This window comes from Crinia signifera, chromosome 6 (assembly GCF_055691185.1).
Source record: "Crinia signifera chromosome 6, ASM5569118v1, whole genome shotgun sequence".
NCBI lineage: Eukaryota > Metazoa > Chordata > Amphibia > Anura > Myobatrachidae > Crinia > Crinia signifera.
The window spans coordinates 218,971,958-218,996,289 of NC_139222.1; the positions used below are offsets into that span (position 1 = coordinate 218,971,958).

Consider the following 24,332-nt stretch of genomic DNA (forward strand, 5'->3'; position numbering starts at 1 on the left):
TACCATATCAGTCCAGCTGTGCTACCCAGTGTCCCGTATCAGTCCAGGGGTGCTGCCCAGTGTCCCCATTTTTTTTAATTTAAATAAAAAAGGTGTTTTTTTCACCTGCAAGGGGTGTTAAGTGTCCCATATCAGTCCAGCTGTGCTGCCCAGTGTCCTGTATCAGTCCAGGGGTGCCCGCATGTGTGCCGTATAATTCCATGGGTTCCCCCATGTCTCCCGTATGAGTCCAGGGGTGCCCGCATGTGTGCCGTATAATTCCATGGGTGCCCCCATGTGTCCCGTATCAGTCCAGGGGTGCCCGCATGTGTGCCGTATAATTCCATGGGTGCCCCCATGTGTCCCGTATCAGTCCAGGGGTGCCCGCATGTGTGCCGTATAATTCCATGGGTGCCCCCATGTGTCCCGTATCAGTCCAGGGGTGCCCGCATGTGTGCCGTATAATTCCATGTCTGCCGCTATGTGTGCCTTATCAATCCAGGGGTGCTGCCATCTGTGCCGCAAAATTCCAAGTGTGCTCTATCAGATCAGGGGTGCTCGCATGTGTGACGCATAATTCCTGGGGTGAGCAAAGTGTCATATAATTCATGGGTTGCTGCCAAGTCAGTTGTATAATTCATGGGGTGCTGCTAAGTGTGTCGTATCAGTCCAGAGGTGCCTGCATGTGTGTCGTATAATTCCAGGGGTGAGCCAAGTCTGACGTATAATTCATGGGGTGCTGCCAAGTGTGCTGTATAATTCATGGGATGCTGCTAAGTCTGCCATTTCAATCTAGGGGTGCTGCCATTTTTCATTAAAATAATAAAACCATTTTTTTCTTTTTACTGCAGGAGTGTCACCATGTGTGCCGTATAATTCCATGTGTGCTGTATCAGTTCACGGGTTCCACCATCTGTGCTGTATAATACCATGTGTGCTGTATTAGTCCAGGGGTGCCACCATCTGTGCCGTATTATTCCTGGGATAAGGCAAGTCTGCCGAATAATTCATGGGGTGCTGCCAAGTGTGCTGTATTAGTCCAGGGGTGATGCTAAGTGTGCGATATCAGTCCAGGGGTGGTGCTAAGTGTGCCGTATCAGTCCAGGGATGATGCTATGTGTGTCGTATCAGTTCAGGTGTGCCTGCATGCGTGCCGTATAATTCCAGGGGTGAACCAAGTCTGCTGTATAATTCATTGGGTGCTGCTAAATCTGCCATATCAATCCAGAGGTGCTGCCATTTTTTTTATTAAAATAATAAAAAAAATTTTTTTTTTTTTTTTTACTGCAGGAGTGTCACCATGTGCACCGTATAATTCCATGTTTGCCGTATCAGGTCAGGGGTGCCACCATCTGTGGCGTATAATTCCATGTGTGCTGTATCAGGTCAGGGGTGCCACCATCTGTGCTGTATAATTCCTAGGGTAAACCAAGTCTGCCAAATAATTCCTGGGGTGCTACTGCTGCCAAGTGTGCTGTATCAGTCCAGGGGTGATGCTGTGTGCCGTATCAGTCCAGGGGTGATGCTAAGTGTGCTGTATCAGTCCAGGGGTGATGCTGTGTGCCATATTAGTCCAGAGGTGATGCTGTGTGCCGTATCAGTCCAGGGGTGATGCTAAGTGTGCTGTATCAGTCCAGGGGTGATGCTGTGTGCCGTATTAGTCCAGAGGTGATGCTGTGTGCCGTATCAGTCCAGGGGTGATGCTAAGTGTGCTGTATCAGTCCAGGGGTGATGCTGTGTGCCGTATTAGTCCAGAGGTGATGCTGTGTGCCGTATCAGTCCAGGGGTGATGCTAAGTGTGCTGTATCAGTCCAGGGGTGATGCTAAGTGTGCCATATCAGTCTAGTGTTTGTGCCGCCCACTTGTGTCGCTTATCATAGTCATCCAGCTACTTTGGTGCAACCTTTTGGCCTAAAAACAATATTGGGGCAGATGTATCAATCTGCCTTTAACGTTTGTAATATAATGTTTCCCACTTCTCCTGGCATAACGCTCAGAAGCAGGGACAGTTTTCACCCTAATGTATTATGTTTAAGTTAGTGAGTAACGATAATCGTTAACTCACCACTTTTCTGTAATTTTTTGCAACTCCATAACGCCTCTCTCTGGACATGTGCCCTCTGGACGCATCTTCCCCTGCACGCAGCAGCTGCCCCCGTCCCCCTGGTAGGCGGCATTTTAATCTTTAATTAAAAAGAAAAAAACCTTAAAGTTAAAAATCACCCCACCAGCTATTGTGTGGAAGCCGCGGTCAGAGAGGGGTCCCTGCAGTAATGTGTATTAACTCGGCGGGGTCCCTGCACTGCATTGGAAATAACTAGTGCTATCCCCTGGGCGGCGGTGCGGGAAGCGCAGCTGGGTTTGAAACCACTTGCTGCACGATGATTGGCTTGAGATTCAGCCAATCATCTTGCGGGAAGTTATTTCCAATGCAGTGCAGGGACCCCGCCGAGTTAATACACATCACCGCAGGGACGTCTCTCTGCTATCAGCTTCCGGAGCTCCCTGGCCGCTGCTGCTGCATCTCCTCCCCCCCTTGCCCGCAGCAAGGCAAGTAACACCACCATCTATAGAATCTTGTCCTACTGTCTTTCCCCCCCGACACGGTAGCTAACACGGCAGCCGGCCGTCCCCCTGCTCACAGCAGCCTTCCCGTTCCCCTGTCCACAGCAGCTGCCCCCCGTCCCCCTGCCGCCACCCCCATTCCCCTGCCCACGGCAGCTGCCCCCACCCCAGTTAGCTCTTTAATTAAAAAGAAAATACATTTTAAAAAAAATTCTAAATCACTGCAACGCCAGCCCGGGGCTGGCGAAAAGGACAGAGTGGGCTTTACGTCTGGGAAGGCAATAATAGAGACGTAAAAAGCAATAACTAAAAGCCGGAGGACAGCGCCTGAACGTTAAGTTCAGGGCTGCCTCAGAACAACGTAAACAGCACCATTCATACATGTGCACAAAAGGTTAAACAGACCTTTTACTAGCGTTAAGTGCTACATAAGCACTTTACGTTGGTTAGTACATCTGCCCCATTGTGAGGTGTTCAGAATAGACTGGAAATGAGTGGAAATGAATTCTGCGATTGTAGCAGTTTTTATGCTTTTTAAAAAAAAAAAAAAAAAAAAAACTGAAGGTAATCAGAACCCAAAACATGAAAAGTGGCCGGTGTACACCCTATATATAAGCAAAGCTACTACTATGGACATTTTGTTTAATTGGCACTACTGTGAAGAGTATTGTGAATAAGGGGCACTAGTTGCTGTGCAGGGCAACAACTAGGTGTGTACCAGTAGTGCCTTGCTTATTTGCACTGTGGGTACATCATGTGCTTCAGCAGCTGCAGTTATTGATTGGCTGTCGGACCGAGAGCTCTGATTGGCTCAAAAGCTGGTGCCCTATTTGAAAATCAATTCAGTGCCTCTGCTGGGCTCAGGACTGGACAGGACTGGATTACACAGTGAGCAGTACTGAAGGCATACTGCAAAAGGCACTTCTCTGGGCATTGTGTGTATAAGCAGGAGTACTTGGGGCATTACGCATCGCATAATGTCATATGGGCATTAAAGTGTGCAACATATTGTGTAAGGGGAATTACGGTGTGTGGCATAATGTGTAAGCGCATCACAATGTGTGTCATAATGTGAAATAGGCAGTACTGTGTGGCATTACCGTGTGTGTCATAATGTGTAATGGGCATTACGGTGTTATTGGTACTGTTATGTTGCCACGCCCCTTCCCCATGAAGCCTAGGTGGAAAAGCATGCATCTTTCAGCTTCAAGTTTGGCAGCTATACTGATGTAGTAACCCCGCCTACTGCTATGCTGGCTCCACCCATTTTGTTTTGGTGCCGCCCACATGAGGCCGCTTCCTGAGATTTTCCAGGGCCACTTTTGTTCCCCAATCCGCCCCTGATGCAGACCATCCAGCAAGCATATTGCCAAGGGGAGATACACCACAATTTAGTGCAGATGGTTATGGCAATTGGAGTATTGTATAGATTTCAGGAACACTCACAAGCTAGCTGTGTATATAATAGCATTCAGAGATATCCCACTGGCAAAACAGCAATTTCCTCAATGCAGGATGTCATCACATGTAAAAATTAAGAGAGAGTGATGGTGCAGATCAGTTAGACAAAACACCTTTTAATTTCACAATTACACTCACATATAGAAGACAAGATAAAAAGCGTATGTGGTATCCCAAAGGCAAACACTGGAACTGGGTGTCACCGATCCGTCCCTGGAGAGAAAAGATGTTGTTTTCACTGACCCTCCGGAAAGGTCAGACTCCGGAAACAGGGGGAACGTCCAGTCAGTCAGGCTTAGGGTCCACAAAGTCCTGGTAAGCGCCAAATGCGTTTCGGATAAACCTTATTTCGGATAAATTCCTATTTATAATATTTTTTTTAAACTCCATTTTTTATACATATTTTTAATATATATTTTAAGATAATATATATTTTATACCAATCGATCCTTAATTGCTGCTAAAAGAATCATAACCTGCACCTAGCACCTTATTATGTATGTATTTACAGAGAATGGATACTTACACATTGTATTTCCTACCTAGATTGTTATGTGCGTTACAATAAAGCACATTCAAAGCGGTGGAACGCAAAAACCCGGAACTTCCGGGTATTTGGAACGCACCGCCATCTTGGAAACGTAAGGTACACAATGAAACAGCGGCAGGTGCCGCTTATGAAACAGCGGCAGGTGCCGCTTATGGACAGCAATCAACAGGCACATAAATAGCGGCCTCTGGACTTCCTGGGATACGCCATTGAGAAAGGTTTATCCGAAATGCGTTTGGCGCTAACCAGGACTTTGTGGACCCTAAGCCTGACTGACTGGACGTTCCCCCTGTTTCTGGAATCTGACCTTTCCGGAGGGTCAGTGAAAACAACATCTTTTCTCTCCAGGGACGGATCGGTGACACCCAGTTCCAGTGTTTGCCTTTGGGATACCACATACACTTTTTATCTTGTCTTCTATATGTGAGTGTAATTGTGAAATTAAAAGGTGTTTTGTCTAACTGATCTGCACCATCACTCTCTTTTGATTTTTACTGGTGATGACATCCTGCATTGAGGAAATTGCTGTTTTGCCAGTGGGATATCTCTGAATGCTATTATATACACAGCTAGCTTGTGAGTGTTCCTGAAATCTATACAATACTCCAATTGCCATAACCATCTGCACTAAATTGTGGTGTATCTCCCCTTGGCAATATGCTTGCTGGATGGTCTGCATAAAGCCAAGGCTTTTTTTACAGTATTTATACGCCGCTTTGAGAGCTGAAAATCTCCTAAAAAGGGACAGTATTTTTTATTGTATTCTTCACATGGTGTGTTTGGGGAGCGCTTTACTGACTTTGTACTTGTTTTCCTATTTTTTTTAATAGCAACATGGAAAAAAATTACTCAAAGCTGCAGATAACACTGGAAAAATTATCAGGATGGTAGAAAATTTGGTGTCTTTAGTTTAAGTTAGGGAGAAGGAGTTAGGGAGAAGGAAAAACACTGACCTTTCGCCTACTGACCAATAAACCAACCTCCTTTTATATTTGTGATCTACAGTACCTAATACCTAGGCTGTTCCACTCAAACATGTTGATCATCTCTCACCACCCGCCATGCCCCCTTTTCTCTACCCCAGATTTATATCCTGTATTTGATCTGAGTCAATGTGTTACAATTATTTTTCTATTTTGTTGGGGTTTTTTTGGATGCTGCATTCGGTCATTTTTAAGCCATGGTTGTAATTGGGGCATTTGAATCAATATCAATATAAAAAAAAATATATATATTTGGAAAGATTCATCTTACGCTGAGCAACATCTTATTTCTCCACCTAGAGAGCAGCTACAATCCATACAACTCTCTGTCCTCCATGAGCTGCCAACTTCATGGTATTCACCATCCTTGAAACATCCTGGAAACAAAATATATTAACAAAACTTTAGAAACCATTCATGTATACAACATCATGATCATTGTAAAATGTGTGGGAAAGTTAATATAATCTTATATTACCTTTGTTGCTGACATATTGGGTAATTAATCAAATGTCAGAAATCTACTGCAGACTATTGATTTAAAACTGTATAAAGCTGCTATTGTGATTTTATATCTGTGCTATGTCGAGAACTTAGAAATAGTGGGATAGTGTCACTGATCTTACATCTCCTATGTCTGATCAGCACCTTTTGCTGGTGGGGGAGGTGTATTGGGAGGGGCAGTTAAATCAGGATGCACATATGTTTCTTTTGGCTGATATATTCAGTATAGCTTGGGACGCCAGTCCTTCAGGACGCTAGGGATCTAGTATAAGAAGGGTCTAGTTATAAAGGGTCAGCTTTAAATTATTAGCAGCGTTATACCGGCGTTCTACCAAAGGAAACCAGAAGGTAAACAACAAACCAATATTACTTCTGAAGGACTGCATTAAAACCACAAAACTCAGGAACATCATGTGGCCTCAACTCACACATCTGAAGAAGGAATATTTTCCGAAACATGTTATCAGGATGCCATCACGCTGATGGGAGGACTTTGTGACCATCTACCTTTGTCTCTATTCAAGCCTGTGCGGTGGTGCGCCCCCTTTGCTATCCCAGGACTTACCATCATATAGCACCACAGCCCACCGCACCACCTCAGAACGGTGAGATAAAGACATTGATTGCCCCTGTTCAGATGTTTGTATGCATTCAATTGCATTATAAAACTGCATTTGCACTTTTGGATGAAAACGTTTTTCTTGTTTTTATTGTTATGTGAAATAAAATTGTTATTCTGGAGATCATAGTGCCCTGAACTGGGTCCAGATCATTTATAGCATATCCACTGCACTGTTATATGCGCCATCTCTGCTGACCATTTCTTCTTAGATTTGCTACACCAAACATTGGGTGTTTTTGCTCTTTTTCCGGTCAACAGAGGGCTGCTAATAACATTACAGCTAAAATTGTGCACACAGATACCACCAATCCCCTTTTTCCATTGTCTTCCTTGTATGGCTTGGCCATCTTACAGTGTAACCTTCGTAGTGTGCCCACCATGGCTGCCTCATGTAGTGCACTTGTGGATGGGATGAAAAATACATGGACCTGAGTATACATTGAAATCACCCATTTTGGGTAATTTCTTTTATGGGTAATCTATTCCACCCAGGGTAATCCTACGCAGAGTGCCTAAAATGGCTGCCGCACTTGATACCTTGTCAGGGTGGAGTACACAACCCATGAAAATGATTATCCAAAATGCTGCACCAATCCTGCATTATGCTTACTGTGTGCTCAAGGCTTTCGTTTGTCTGTGATTTGTCTGTTACTGTACAACCAACATCCTCTGTATTATGTGCATTGTTTTTTAATGTCTGTAAAGTGCCTTGAGTCCTGTTGGAGAAAGTGCGCTATATAAATTAAAATTACTTACTTATCATTTCCCAAAGTGATTAAAGCAATGTAACTATTGATTTGTGTTAATTGTTCTGCTCCATGGTACAACATAACGTAACCACCAGGTGTTGGGGTAACGCCAGGTCTTAAGTTGGACAAAGCTGCTACAGGAGGCTGGGCAAGGCAAATAAAGGACTGGAGTTAGACTGGGACACAGTTGGAAGGACCAGACACACAATAACTTTAGCACACTTCCATGTGCGACTGGTACAGGACCACTGCGGCAGACAGGCTCTGGAAGTGGAATAGCCGCTAATAGCGACACAAACATATAGGTACATGGACCAGACTGGGGAAGAGTGCCAGTAGCAGAGTAGCAGATTTATTGACACATAAGCACAGGTATATCCGGAAGCTCAATAAGAGCAGTTACATAAAGGACACAATAATACAGCAGTTTATACACAAGACAAACAGAAGCTTACTATGAGAAGGTACAGACAGGGCAAGTTTTATCAAACAGGACTAAAGCAGAAGCTCTATTAGAGCCAGTGACATGTAGTGGTTGGTGAGGCTCTGGCTTGATGGAGCCAGCGCCGGGTTGTGAACACTAAATAGACTGTGCCTGACTCCCTGCAGTGCCTGAAACATCTGTTAAAGAAAGGAATCCTCTCCTGTACACAGGCCATTATTACATGCACAATCAGCAGCGCTACACTGGTGGTGGCTGACAGCTTGGGCTGTCAGTGCCACTGTACTCAACAGGCATGATGTGGTCTCTGCAGGCTGTTGTGCGGGCTCCGTCGCTGCACCAGGGGTATGATATATATATGAGTGGAGGCACTCACCTCAGCAGCTGCAACAGGGACAGCACATTGGTTACTATCATGGACGTCAGAACATTTTTATAGGTTGGAGGGCAAAATATTCTCTCATTCTGGCACTCCTAAAATTTTAAATGTTGCTCCCTACGGTTTTATGAAACAGACAGAATGACACAGTAAAATGCCAGATCTGCACTACGGGTCTAAGTCATGTCTGTACACATATACGGTACCTATTATTTTTAAGCTACCAAATTTCCATTGCAGAAGTCCTCAGTAACTATGTACACATCAAGGTGCTAGGGTGTTCGGCACCCACCAATAATTCATAAATACACGTAACAGCCGCAAAAAGGGATGTGCTCTTACAAGGAAAGTGTGTGGACACACAATATTGCCTCTAATTCAAAGTATGCTGCACAGTAGCAGAAGCTTATTCAGATTACACCACTATAATTCATATTGCACCATATTGTAGTTCCCCTTATACATGTTACATCATACATTAGTACCCCTTTTACAAAATGCCACAATAGTGGGCACAGACACACAGGGGCAGATGTATTAAGCCTTAACAAGAGATAAATGCAAGGGTGATAAGGAGAGATAAACGTCCAGCCAATCAGCTCCTTACTGACTTTTTTCAAACACAGCCTGTAACATGGCAGTAAGGAGCTGATTGGCTGGGCATTTATCTCTCCTTATCACCCTTGCATTTATCTCTTGTTAAGGCTTAATACATCTGCCCCACAATTCCTTAACAAAGTCTACCCATGTCAATCAACAAATATAATGGGTTAAATTTGCTAAGATGTGAAATACACTTCACAGGTCATGTTGCTATGGGCAACCAATCAGAAACTACTTCTTATTTATTTACCACCCTCTAGAAGATAGATAGAAGGTAGACAGGATGTGATTGGGTGGCCATAGCAACATGACCTGTGAAGTGTATTTCACATCTCAGTAAAAATATCTCAAATGTTCAGTTATTAAAAAAAATAAAATAAACATAAATACATTAATTAAACATTTGTGCAGGAGGTGAACAGTTAAAAGTTTCCCATTCTAAAATTAGGTACACACTGGGCGTTATGCTGTCTGGTTAGATGGATCAGACCAACATATCGCTCAGCTTCACTTGCAATGATGGTAGGTTTGATGTGCTGAACAATCAAATGTGGAAGTAACAGTACATTTATTAATAACAGTAGTGAATTTTCATTATATAATTGCCTTCTGCCCATATTGGCTTTTTCTGGTATCTGCATATGAGAAATGTGAGGTGGCAAGTTAATTTTAACTGTACTGAATTTTTTTTTTTTTAAATGTTGCCCTAAATGGGCATTACAGACGGTGTAATGGTTAGCATTACAGCCTCACAGCGCTGAGGTCATGGGTTCTATTCCCACCATAGCCCTTACTGTGCGGAGTTTGTATATTCTCCCCGTGTTTGTGTGGGTTTACTTCGGGTACTCCGGTTTCCTCCCACAATCCAAAAATATACTGGTAGGGTAATTGGCTTCCAACAAATGAACCATAGAATGTCTGTGTTTGCATGTACATTTGGTAGGGAATATAGATTGTAAGCTCCACTGGGGCAGGGACTGATGTGAATGTTTGACTATTATCTGTACAGCGCTGCGGAATATGTGTGTGCTATATAAGAAACTGTTAATAAATAAATAAATGACCATTACAGACCAAAATTAAATATGCTGGCATCATATGAGAAAACATTACATAATTTCATCAACAGTTATTAATACAATAGTATTAGAATTGGGTGACAGTGACCCCCCCTCCCCCCTCCCCCCTCACAAAAAAAAAATCAGTGGGCACAGGAAAGCCCCACTCCATAGAATACAGTGTATGGGTCAAGGTAGAGGCACAGGACAGGCAATAACTTACCTACCCAAGCACACATTGCAACTTCACCTTCATTCAGGCAATCCGATGGTGCCCCCAATATTGATGACCAGGACCTGGGCCTTGCTGGCTATGAAGCTCATACACTCCATTGAGCCATGCAGGTTGTGGATCCTGGGCAGCTGTCTTTCAGGGTGTCCGGTGGGTTGGACAGTGTGTACACCGTGCCCTGGATGCAAGAGGCAAACATGGACTCTTTCTCCAGGAGGAGCATTGGGCTATGCCTCAGAGTGGGGTTTGGTGGTGCTCCAGATCTCCTTGGAGGCAGAGCTGAGGCAAGAGCAGTTTACATGCTGCTTCCCATGTCCCATACTGCACTGAGATCTGCTCTACTGCCAGCAGGAGTAAACTGTGGGAGTGTTAAGGCCGTTGACCCCAGCTGCCAGCACCACTGCCTATTATATACTGTGACAGCAGAAGGCAACAGCAACAGTCATCACCTATGAGAATGCAGGCGGAGAGGAGCCGGCAGGTTGCAGCAGAACTGGCGGCCCAGCGGCAGGAGCACTGGAGAAGTCAGTGGACATCTGTTTGTAGAAATGGCACTGGAAATTCCTCAGTGACAGGGGCATGCTTTCATATAGGCAAAAAGCATGTCCCAGTCACTGAGGCACTTCTATAGGTGCCGCTTATATAGCTTTTTTGAATGGGCTTTTAAAGCCCAGTGCTCAGCCATGCCCACTGCCCTACCATGCACTTGTCGGAAATTGCATTGTACTGTAATTTATGTACACTTTAATATTATTCTCATTCATTTGTCAGTATAAACTTACCCTCTGGATCCTCTTCCTCTTGAGGAGGTTCTGTCAGGCAAGCGGCATTGCACACAGTGAAAAGGACACCGGCACTCAACACAAGACCCGCAATATATTTCTGGAATTCAAATGAAAGAAAAATACTCATAAAAACAAAAGTCATTTTAATGACTTCACATTGTCAGACTGGAGTTTTAGAAAAAAATGTTTTGTACAATCACTGTGTAGGGAATCCGATACAAATGTAATAATACACAGTACCAGTGCCTTTTTTCTTACCCATGGTCTGTAGCTCCCCCCCCAAGGATAATCCGCAACATTGCTCAGTCTTAGTGAAGCTAGATGCTGTATGTGAGTCTGAACTGGCTTCACTTTGACTCCCAGTGACTCCCTCCTATGGCGAGGTAGGAGCCTCCTCTGCTCAGGACCAATGATTCTAGTTGATGTTCTCATGCTGCTAGATAAAGCAATTGTTCCTGCTTTCACACTTATTCCTGAACGATCGGAAGAGGCCAAATTTAGCCCATTATGATGGTGCATTTCTGCGCATGTGCCAACCCCAGCACCAAACTGCTGTGGCGATTTACACACTCGCCAGGTCCTTCGTTGCGGGGAGGGAGGGCAGGGGGCGGACAAAGGCAGAAATGGGGCAGGAGAATTTGGCGGCCATCAAATGATTTCCCCAGCCTTTGGAAATTTAAGTCATTCTGAACTGACTTTTATTTCCTCCGCAAATCGCATTAGACGGGGAAGACATCGGCTCGACTGTATTCCCATGGGAACGCCCAGCGTTCTTATGGGGACGCCCATTGAATGATTTCTCCTGCTAGCGACCACATATGAGGGCATATGTTAGTGAATACATCCCCTCGCATGGTACCAAGGGGATTTGGCGATGGTCTCAACACCCAATAAGCAGCGATTTTCTCTGTTTACCGAGCCAACATGAATCACCCCCTTAGGGTATATTTTCTTTAAACCTGAAATTCAAAAGCATCAGTCCTAATTCAGATTTCAGATGTGGTTGGAGCTGCACCCTGTGCCACAAAGTACAGATTATCATGTGCAAACAGATCCTGCGACACAGAATGGGAGAGGGAAGAGACCGGTGATGGCGCTGGACCTCGGGAACACCCAGCATTTAAGGGCATCTCCATGAAAATGCATTCCCATTGGATGTCAGCTCCGAGCCCGCCTTCCTGGATTTGCAGAGGAAATAAACGTCCATTTCTACTGACTTTTATTCCTCTGAAGGCAGGAGAAAGCATTTGATGGTCGGCGACCATCGAATGATTTCTCCTGCTAGCGGACGCATGTTTGCCAACACATCCTCTCGCATGGTACTGAGGGGATTCAGTGGTGGGTGTTTGGCGGGGCGGCATTAAGCCGCTCGGTAAGCAGCGAATGACCGCTGCTTACCGAGCGGTGTTGAATCACCCCCTTAATCCATTGAAACAAGGGAGCATTCTAGTGACTATTTCACCAAACTCCCGTAGAAAAAAATACAAAAAAGTATTTGCAGTGCTGTGTTTAGAATTGGGGGCACGTAAACGCTCAACCAGGGGTGTTCACTTGCTACCCTCCCCACCAGACCAGCATACAGCAGGGTGTGCTAGGCTGTCGCTGCTTCCCGCTCTTGGTGGCCCTGCTATCATTACAAAGCAGATCTTAGATCTATTGAGCACTCCAATCCAACTCTTCATCTTTGTAAGTAGCGGCAGTGCGAAAATATGCAAATGCCACAGGACTCCCGTGAGTAACAAAAAATACCCATTGCAGGCTTCTTTGAGCTGCTGCTTCAACCAATCGACTGTTTGATCATCAGACATCTGAGTAACCTTTAGGTGTAGTGGAAACAGCAGGATATACTTAGTTGGAAATAGACAGACACATAACCGTTATGAAACAGCCAGATCAAGGGACTGGTAAACATATAGTACATGCCCAAAATTTACTGGGTGCTATTGATCCCTTAATACAGTAATGACTGTTTAAGAATGGTGTATCATTGTACATATACCACAGAGCCACCTGCCAGTCCAGCAGCACTGCTACAGAGATCACATGATGGAAAATTTTGTCCAGCAAGCAGCCACCAGGTGGGGAGTGTGGATGCTGTGGGTCGTACGATCACTGCTGGCCACAGTGATTGGGATTCAGAGCCGCAGCTACATAAAAAAAGAAATAAGTGCAGTGCTTGAACCGGTATACCGGCATAATGAAGTTTGCTGATATATCGCTGTATACTGTCAATCTTTGAGCAGCGTGTGTGTGTGTGTCATTTATTGGCTGTAATTCATCCATGTACTGTATGCAGTACATGGGTGCTGGGAGGTGTGACAGTGAAAGTAAAGTGGTAGGGCAATAAACATCTTATTGCTTTACCTCTTTCACACTGCACCTATAACCCGGGTCAACCTGGGCCGTGGTGCGGTGTGAAAGGACCAAACTGAATATTCTGGGTAAACGAACCCAGCATTTCAACCCGGGTTATAAGAAGGGTTAAACCAGGGTTAAGTATAATAGAATCAGATATATGTGATCACTCACATATATCTAGAGAGCGCCACACCAATGGATGTAATCAATATAGATTTATTACTTTTAAAATTATTATAAATCTCTCAATAAAATGTACAATTTAATAAGTACTCACAAAAAAATATATAAAAACACAATGGAATAACAATAGATTTGCATACACTCCTGATAAAGTCAATTTAAGGACTGTGTTTAAACAGTAGTATGTCCTTTGATTATCCCTTGATAGGGACTTAGAGCTTTTTAGACAATGATAGTTTCATTAAGGGTGATAGAACAGACCTCAATTTCTTTTTCTATAGCCGATGGAATGAATTGATGGCAATCTCTATTCTGTGTGATTAACAGACAGCTCAAGCTCCCCTGTCAGCGGTCGCCGCCTGTTGACGATCCGCTGATGTGATGTTTGTACAGGGGGCGAGCCGTCCGTCTCCAGCAAGCTGTACAGATTAGCTGTATGCCGGGAATCACAATTAGTGACACGGTGCGGGACTCACCCAGGTTGGTGGAATTACCAGTCGGACGCCGGCTGTTGGTATATGCTGGAAACACTGGGGAGATCACCGCAGGAAGGCAGAAGGAAAAGCGGCTTGAAGATTGTGGAGGCAGGTGGTTGTATCTATCACTCAGTAGTAGCTGTAGGAGGTGTATAGCAATCCTTTACGCGTTTCTCCGCTATAGCAGGGCAGCGGTTTCTTCAGAAGGCAGGTTGCCCTGTGTATAATGGGTGGCCCAGGTTAATTGTCAAAATCCCAGGTCCGACCCGGCTTAGCGAAGTGAAAGTGGTATCAGTCTGGTACATGCTAAGTAATACATATATTGGCATTTTGCTCAAGTGGCCGATATATCATGAGCCCATCACTGTATGTGTACACCCAGTACTGTATGTCTGTGAATAAGGTCAAAATATCTAAAGTGGCGCAGAGAGGGGGCATGGGTCCTTTTTACCCAGGCCCGGGCATGTTGGGTCCCGGTGTGGGCCTGGGTCCCGCTACACCCCTCCCTCCCATTGCAGGGAGACTTTGGGAAGGTAGAGTGAGGACTGACTGCTTCTTTAGAGAGAGTATGTATAGACACTCTCTCTGAAGAAGCCGCTGACGCTTACTGCAGGAGGGGAAATGCATTAAAGACCTATTTAGAAGCACCTAAGAGCTGGGATATTGACACTGATTTAAGCAGACACACCCATCCCCATTTGTGGTCTCTAGAGAAAGCTGCACCACAGGTTGTGAGCAACAGCAGCTGGGAGACACAGATCGGCACTGTCCTGAAGGGTCTGTGAAACCAAGTAAGGTATCTGCTGGGCTTACTAAGGGTGGTGATATTATTATACTGATTTTAGGATTATGTATTTTATTTGTATTCATTGTTGATTATGAATGTATTGTATCAGAACTGGTAGGCAACTGCCTTGCGCAGTTTTATTGACCCCATCTTGTTTTACTTTATTTAAATGTTCATTATCTTATTTATTTGACTTGTGATGTTATGGGTTTTATGATATTGGCCGGGATGTAATGGAAGCTAATTTTAGTCGACAGGTAAAAGTTGCTCAAAGTCAACGTTAGAATGTCAACTGTTTACCAGAACTCGGCCAATGTAACACTCCGAATGCAAATCGGCTCTGACTTCTGATGGTATTTTTAGAGTAGGAAGCATCTGAATTTTTTAAGACAACCGGAATGCACCATATACAGGTTCACCGCTGATTTTCCAGCAACCGGTGGTCCGGAATCTCCTTTAATCCGGACACATCAGGTGCCAGGAGGAAATTAGTATTGATAGGTTGTTAGATGTAGAAGGGACTATGGGAGTCTGTGGGAGCTTGGATTATCTGCACGCGCATCCTACTGGTCCTACTCCTCATACAACTAAAGTATCTGCCTGAAGGTAAAAACACAAACAACCCATTAGCCGGGTGGGTTCTATCTTTTAAGATATTGAGCGCCCTACACAGACAGCACCTTCTCTGAATATCATCATCAGCAGGGAGAGTAGTACCCATTATCCGTTGGGCCAGTATAATTGACCTCTGTATTAGCTTCCATTCTGCATCGGTACAATTTCCATACCAGACGGAGATACAACTGGTCAGAATACTTACCACTGCACAGCGATAGAAATTTACCAATATGCGTAGTGGCAATTGTTGTTTTTTCAGCATCCTAAGGAAAAAAAGGCGTTGATGGGCCTTTTTTATCCAGACACTTAATATTAGTTGACCATGTTAGGTCCTCAGAGAAATGAGTACCCAAAAATGTAAAACTAGAGACACGGTCAACATTACTCCCACTAATCTGTACCGGCATAACCGGGTTAGATTTTTTCCTGCGAAAATCCACCGCAATCTCTTTAGTTTTACTGGCGTTAAGAAAGAGATTATTGGCACAACACCACTCAGCCAAATGCTGAATCTCATCTCTATTTGCCGTTTAGTTGTTGTTGTCAATAAGGCCTATTAATGTTGTATCATCGGCAAATTTAATAATGATATTGGAATTGTAAACCGGCTTGCAGTGGGACGTAAAAATAGAATAAAGGAACAGGCTTAATACACAACCTTTTGGTACCAAATTATACAGCGTAACTGAGCCTGAACTGTCTGTCCCTGCTCTAACCACCTGTGGCCTATCACTTAAAAAGTCCCCTATCCAATTACACATGGAACTGTCAATCCCCAAGTCCAGAGACTAGTCTAGCTGGTATCACCGTATTGAACGCCAAACTGAAATCGACAAACAACAGTCGGACATACGTGTTATTTTTATCCAGATGTGATAATACAGATTGCATCAGCAAAGAGACTGCATCATCAATGCTGCGATAAGCAAACTGAAATGGATCCAAAGATGGTGATAGACCAGCCTTCAGATGTATTAACACCAACCGTTCAAAATACAGTACTTCATGACTATCGGTGTGAGAGCAACAGGACGATAATCATTCAAATTTATCGACCCAGAATTTTTTGGCACCGATATTATAGTAGTGCTTTTACAGCAAGCAGGAACAATCGACGCAGATAGGGACAGATTAAAAATGTCCGTAAATACCCCCGTCAACTGCTCAGCACATGCCCTCAGCACCCATCCCGGTTTACCATCTGGTCCAGCCGACTTAATTGCATTGATTTGGCTTAGACCAGCTAGGACCTCTGCAGATGTTAATACAAGAGATTGGCCAGAGGAAGGTAGTCTAGTCACCCTTTCACTGTTGTCTCTATCGAACCGTGCATAGAAATGGTTCAACTCATTTAGAGAGGAGACATCCATAGCAAGTGCTGAGCTAGTTTTATCTGCCTTATAGTTGCTGATAACCCGGATACCCTGCCATAAACGGCGGGGATCAGATCTTGCCAAATGCTCCTCTATCCTTAGCTTATAGCAGTGTTTAGCCCCGATAATACCTTTCTTCAGATTCGCCCTAGCTGTACCATAGGCTACTTCCCTAAAGGCAGTGTTACGGGCCCTTAGCAGAAGCAGAACCTTCTTATTCATCCATGGCTTCTCATTCGGATATACAGTAATCTTTTTCCAGGTGGTGACACTATGCCACACAAATTGTAATGGCCATTACAGAATATGCCACACAATCTGTAATGCCCGTTACACATTATGACCCACACCGTAATTCCTTTAGACTTTATGCCACAAACCGTTATGCTTAAGTAACTTTATGCCACACACCATAATGCCCATTGCACATACCACACACCATAATCCTTAATTAATTTTTATGCCACACACCATAATGCTCTTTACACGCAATGGTGTAATTATAAATTTTGCAACCCCTCCCATGGCACTTTAGTGACACAAAAGGCCCATACGCACTTGATGATTTTGAGCTGAAAATCGATCGTTTTGAGCTATTTTCAGCTGAAAATCACCTAGTGTGTATGAGCCACCGTTGGCAGACTAGCGATGATGCGTTCTCCCGCATCATCGCTAGCAAAGTCCACCATCTGCTGGTTTTACCAGCATGCCAGCGATGATGGATGGTTTTTCATCCATTATCGCTGTGTGTGTACGCAACGCGGTCTGAAAGATTATACACTTTCAGCCCGTGGACCGCCCCAAGCCTCCCCTTCTCCCTCCCCTTCTCCCTCACCCTGCTCCTTACTCACGCCGCACTTGAACACCCGCCCAGCCTTCCATCAGTCCATCCACTCTCCCTCCTTTCCTTCTGCCTGTACGCCCGCAGCCCCCTCCTGCCTGTACGTCTGCTGCTGTTCCACCCCCTCCACCACCTTCCGAACACTGCCACAGCTCACCTGCTCGCAAGCAGCTCCATCACACCAGCGGGAGCGCAGGCAGAATAAATAATAATAATATATATGTGTGTGTACACAGCAAGGTTCCCAGACATCCAAACAGGTCCCCAGGAACAACACGTCACTGCAGCATCTCCAACATGAAGAATCTTTAATGCATAGCCTCAACGGCTCATTTCGGGGAATTTGATAAAGGGGTAAATTCCCCGAAACGAGCCGTTGAGGCTATGCATTAAAGATTTTTCATGTTGGAGATGCTGCAGTGACGTGTTGTTCCTGGGGACCTGTTTGGATGTCTGGGAACCTTGCTGTATATTTATACTACAAAGGCACGCAGCGCTGGTTGTGATTTTCATGGAAAGTGCCGGTCCATTGCCTGGATATATATATATATATATATATTTATTTATTTATTTACAGTTTCTTTTATATATATATATATATATACAACAAAGATATTGCGAGCGGCACTCAGAGACTGGATACACGAAGTAACACTGCAAATATGTGTTTAATGCAAACTTCAACGTTTCGGGGCGCTGGTCCCCTTCGTCAGGATAAACACAAAGGGTGAGATTTAATAGGATGAGAGATTCAGAAAGTGAGAGATTTTGTGAGAAGTCTCCAGTTTTTTTTAAAGCGGCAATCATTTGCACTTCAAAATCAAACTGGTTTTGCAGTGTAAATGATTGCCGCTTTAAAAAAACTAGAGAATTCTCACAAAATCTCTCACTTTCTGAATATCTCATCCTATTAAATCTCACCCAAGGTGTCACACACAAGATATTTATAGAAAAGACTTACCCCCCTTCTAATCACTGCTGCCCCTCCTGATTAGAAGGGGGGTAAGTCTTTTCTATAAATATCTTGTGTGTGACACCTTGTGTTTATCCTGACGAAGGGGACCAGCGCCCCGAAACGTTGAAGTTTGCATTAAACACATATTTGCAGTGTTACTTCGTGTATCCAGTTTCTGAGTGCCGCTCGCAATATCTTTGTTGTATGCTAGTGGACCCAAGCGGCTACACCTGAAGGCACCAGAGCAAGTGAGTCCAGGGGGACAGCAGAGTGCCGGAGCCAGCACAGAATATATATATATATATATATATATATATATATATATATATATATATATGTGTATTAAAAAGCCATGCAAAATGACACCCAATATATATTATATATATACACACACAGTATCTATTTGCACCACTCAGTTGTGATTAAGCCACTGAAGTTATACACAGGCGGAGAAAGGTGCATTGTTGTTGCTGATCATAAACAGCCTGTCCCAGTGACCGCAATCTCATTGCCGCTGATACATCTATAGGAGCGGACATTATCTGTATTTGGTTGGCGAATAGCTCTCTCCACAAACATCAGGAGAGTACCTCCATTCAATCAGAAGGTAAATTGTTCATATGAAATTGGACATTGCTTGAGCTGGATATAACCACCACCAAAGAGACTTTTCATCAATTCTGTGCAGGACTGGTAAACATAAAATGCCTTGCAGATCAGTTAAAACCAATTGGTGCCTTAATTTAAAACCATTCTAGCCTCATACCAGATGTTGCGAGACTAATTGATATGCCTCTTTATGTTATGTGTTGTACGTCTTGTTGTGTTGTATGTGATAATAATAATGTAATTGTTTATGAAGTGCACTTCTCATTGTTTATATATGTGATACTTATATTTATCTTTTGATAAATGTTATCATTTAAACACATTGCTAATTATTGTGCTGAGCACGACTGCGCCCCTTGAAAGTACATGTCAGTGTAAATTGCATGTCCTTTTTCCTTTCCTTGTCTTGTTTCGAGGTACACAACCTCTGACAAGGGGCAGCAATAGTGCGCAGCGATTTAGATATTTTAATTACATAGAACCAGTGCTCCTATTTGCCCTCTTTGGCTTACCTACACATGCTGGTTGCCAGGGGTAACATGCTTGTTGCCTGTGATTCCATACTTGTTGTCAAGGGGGATTATATGGTAGTTGCCATAAGGGATTACATGCTTGTTGCCAAGGGTATCCATGTTCATAGCCAGGGGGATTACATGCTTGTTGCTAAGGTGGATTACATTTTCGTTGCCATAGGGGTTCCATGCTTGTGGCCAGGGGTTCCATGCTCGTAGCCAGGGGAGATTACATGCTCGTTGCCCAAAGGGAGCTAAATGAGAGTTGCCCCGGAGGAAATAAATTTGTTTATTGCCCGCCTTACCCCCTGCCAGATGCTGACCGCCCATCTGCTGCGGAGGCACAGAGTCTCTGACAGCATTAGAGACCCTGTGCCCCTCCAAAGATGGCCGCCCCCACAATGGAGACAGCCGCTAGAGGTCCTCCTGCACCTCTAGCGTCTGTCAGTATGACAGATGCTAGAACTAAGGGAGTACCTCTAGCTTGTCTTCTCTGTGGCAGCGGACGGGGTGCAGGGTCTCTGTAATACTGTCAGAGACACTGCACTTCCGCAGCAGATGGGCGGTCAGCATCTGGCAGGGGAAAGGGCCGAAGCGGACGGGCGGTCGGCATCAAGAGGGCAGATCAGCGGGCAACAAGTGTGGTTCCTGGGCACCCTGCTACTCTTCGGTGCCCGGAGCTTGCACTCCGCCGGCTCCACTCTCCCTACGCCCCTGTCTGAATGTAATCCATACACAGTATCAGAGCAGTTACTGACAAATTATTTAATGCCTTATATTTAGTATCTGTCAGACTGACACAGATTAATACCCCTTTTATACCCAAATCCCAGATCCGACCCGGCATTTGGAACACAGATCCAAGCCAGGTCGCATCCGGGATTTGCACCGTTTACACTGCGGTGCCTACTCGCAGTGTAAACGGAGGCGGCGCTTGGAGATGACATCATCTACAAGCACTAGGACCGGCGATCCCCCCGCTAGGGCCACCGATAGTCACGCTGGGTGCAAGCCCAACACCAAGGTAAGCTGCTGGGCTGCCCCCAGCCCCCGTCCGTGAGGTGAATGGATGCTGCACACAGGCATCCATTCACCTACTCCCTGCCTCCGCTGCTTTCGGCACCGTACAGCAGACAGCAGCGGAGCCTCTGTTTGCCTCCCGTACAACCTGCGGACGCTGCGGTCCGGAGGTTGGGCTTCCCCCATTGATGTAAACAGAAGCCGGGTCAGATGACCCGGCGTACCTGTTTACACTGTCCTCTACCCAGGTCTATGTGTTACCTTGGTCAGGACCTGGGTAGAAGTCCCATGTAAAGGGACACGGGTTAACCCCATTTACACCGCCACTGACGCGGGTCCACAAGGGAATAACCTAGGTTTCTGCGGCGGTGTAAAAGGGGTATTAGTGATTGTCTGATATCATGTTTGATGTAAATAAGTAGCTGTGCCCTCTTCATCCGGACTTTGATGAATTAATTTGCCTGATCTGGTAACCAGGCAGCACAGGTGTTAGATATTCACTATTATTTTAATTTTGTTTATGTAAGTCTAAATCTGTGTAGGTTTTTAAATGTAATATGTGGACCATTTGTAGGGACAAGAATTGATGCCAATGAATATACTGTAACGTAATGCCAACATCCAGCTCCATCTCTCTGCATCCCACCTGTGTTTTCTGTTTCCTTGTGTTCAAACCTTGATGATTGATTTCCCTACTTACTACTTACATAAATAACATAACATTAGTAGTAGTAATAATAACAATAGTACAGTACATAAACTTCCACGCACAATAAGACTCTCCACTAGCCTCCAAACTTTCAGGCGTTCCCTGAAAACTCACCTCTTCAGGCAAGCCTACCATATTTAAGTCCCATATGCATAACCCTCTGAGGCACTTATGTATTATATAGCTTCCCTTCTGTAACTTGGTGGGACTGCTATGCTATTACTGGTGCCTGTCCTTGTGTTTCCCTCCTATATCCCTATAGATTGTAAGCTTGCAGCAGGGCCCTCCTACCTCCAAGTCTGTCTGTTATTACCCAGTTTGTTTTATCTGTGTATACAATTGTAAAGCGCAATGGTAACTGCTGCTCTATATAAGAAACTGTAAATAAATAATAAATAAACTATATAGAGATATATTAATAATGATACAGTAATTATATTTTCCTGCTTATTGTACTTCATAGTTAGAAACGACAATTTTTGTATGATTTATCACATAGGATATTATCACATCACTCATTAAAATGTATAATAATGAAATTCTTTTGTGTGATATTGACTGTTGATTTTTTTTTTAAAATACTATAATACTGTAGCCATAAACTCCCTGAAAACATCCATTAAAGTCAACTAAAAGGTGTCTGTTCAGTCTAAGATAGTATTACTATTACCAAGCAGAATAAACTTACCATCGTGAAATGTTCTCTGCAGCGACTGAACATAATGGCCCTGTAATGTGCTATTTAAGCTCGGTGGAGCCCACGATTGGTCAATATTGATCATTCTCAATCTCTATTGATTGCCATTTCTCTAGAAATTTAAAAGCAAATGTTGACCACTGCATCAGATTTGGCAAGGAGACCATTTAGTGCTATGGTTTACTATTGTTGTTAACTCCTTCATGACAACAGACACTGTGGGTGACATTTAATAGGATGCAAATTTTAGTCACTTTCCAAAATCGCACCATATCGCACTTTTCAAAATCGATTTTTTTTTTTTTTGCTGGAATATGCATATTTAATGAAAAGCAAAATCTGGGCAAAAAAGGTGCGATAATGTGCGATTTTTAGTCATGAAAATGCTATTTTTAGTCATGAAAATGTGCGAATTTGAGGAAATGTGTGATATCGTGTTTAAAAAAAATGGCGTGAGGTCCCCCCTCCTGAGCATAACCAGCCCCGGGCTCATTGATCCGGACCTGGTTAAAAAAATACGGGTCACAAAAAGTGTTGGGGTCCCCTGTATTTCTGAAACCAGCCCCGGACTCTTGGACCGGTCCTGGTTCCAAAAATACGGGGGACAAAAAAATCTGGGGTCCCCCGTATTTTGAAACTAGCACCGGGCTCCAACAGCTCGCGGTGTCATGCCACAGCCGGGCGACACTTTTTTACATATTAGTGTGGTTGGCTTAATGTGTCTCCATGGAGATGCATAGAGCCAAAGACGCTAGTAGCCTCTATAGACAAAGACGCTATCAGCCTCTATAGTGCTGGGACAGCGCTATAGAAGCTGTTAGCAGCGCCGGAGAAAGCCGGCTCACCCCGCTGTCAGTGCTGGGTGTGCTGGCTCTGGAGGAGGGAGGGCAGTGCAGGACCCTGGTTCGGTAAGTGTATTGGTGCAAAATTGAGGTGTGTGTGTGTGTGTGTGTGTGTGTAATAAAGTTCTTCTTTTCTGTGTGTGTTTTATTTAAAAATGTCATTTTAACATTCTTTTTACAGGTGGACTACAAGTCCCAGCAGCCCCATTAATGCCCTGCATGCTGGGACTTGTGGTTCGCCATGTCCCAGCATGCAGGGGAGGCTTTCTGGCACTTGTAGTTCACCTGTATAAAGCAATGTTATTTATGAATGATTTAACACTATCAGGCCGGCGTCCAATGGCCAGGGAAGCCGGTGATAGCCCTGGGCTTCAGCCCTGGACGGGTAAAGCCTGGGGGGGGGGACCCCTTTATTTATTTACTCCCCCAGGCTGACCAGCTATAGTGCTCGTGGTTCGGCCCGGGGGACCTTATATAAAAGTGTCCCCTGGCTGTGGCGCTGACACCGAAGGCTGTTGGAGCCCGGAGCTGGTTTCAAAATATGGGGGATCCCCAGATTTTTTGTCCCCTGTATTTTTGGAACCAGGACCGGTCCAAATAGTCCGGGGCTGGTTTCAGTCATATGGGGGACCCCAACGCTTTTTTGTCCCCCATATTTTTGTAACCAGGTCCGGCTCAATGAGCCTGGGGCTGGTTATGCTCAGGAGGGGGGACCTCAAGCCATTTTTTTTTAAATTTTAACTTTTACACATTTTTTAAGACAGGACCATGCAGGTTGGGATTGTTGGGTCGACCATAACTAGGTCGACAAGCATTGGGTCGACACCACAAGGTCGACATGGGTTAAGGTCGACATGGGTCAATGCCGACATGGGTCAAGGTCGACAGTGGTCTAGGTCAACATGGATCTAGGTCGACATGACGTTAAGTCAACACAAGCATTAGATCGACATGGGCTAATCAAAAGGTTGACATGGGGTTTTTCACTTTTTTTACCCGAATATCAACACAGTCGACATGGACACAATTTGAAGTGCACTGGATCCCCTCGCATTGCTCACTTTGCTCGCAATGCTTCGGGCACATTCTTTTATTCTCCCACCACGCCCTAGTGAATGGTAGGGCATGAAATACCACCTGTCGGCACATGTCAGGTCGAAAAAACAGCAGCTTCAAAGTGGCTTAAGAGTGAGGCTAATTTGTAGCTAATGTGGGGTACACACCACGATGACCCTCTCACGATGCACATTGTGAGCGGGTCGTCAGTGTTTCTTCAGACCCGCTCACGATAATGCGGGGGGCACGACCCGCTCACGATGTGCACCGTGAGCAGGTCCGATCCGATGGCAACCCGCACCCGGCTGTATGGTCGTTCTTCAGATCCTACCTGCTGCAGGTAGGATCTGAATAACGACCGACCCGCGGGACCGCGCATCGGAT

The 24,332-nt window shown here is 44.7% G+C and overlaps 1 protein-coding gene across 1 annotated transcript in view; it reads right to left on the reverse strand.

Moving 5' to 3' along the window:
- LOC146008972 (beta-microseminoprotein-like) overlaps positions 1 to 22,178 on the reverse strand; it is a 37,906-nt gene extending 15,728 nt beyond the window's left edge. Inside the window, exons 1-3 of the mRNA XM_083148853.1 lie at positions 22,042 to 22,178; positions 10,910 to 11,009; positions 5,810 to 5,915 (exon numbers count right to left, since the gene is read on the reverse strand). Coding sequence (XP_083004979.1) covers positions 5,810 to 5,915; positions 10,910 to 11,009; positions 22,042 to 22,074 — 239 coding nt within the window. The 5' untranslated portion in view covers positions 22,075 to 22,178. The remainder of the gene's footprint in view (positions 1 to 5,809; positions 5,916 to 10,909; positions 11,010 to 22,041) is intronic.
- Positions 22,179 to 24,332: the final 2,154 nt, after the last annotated feature.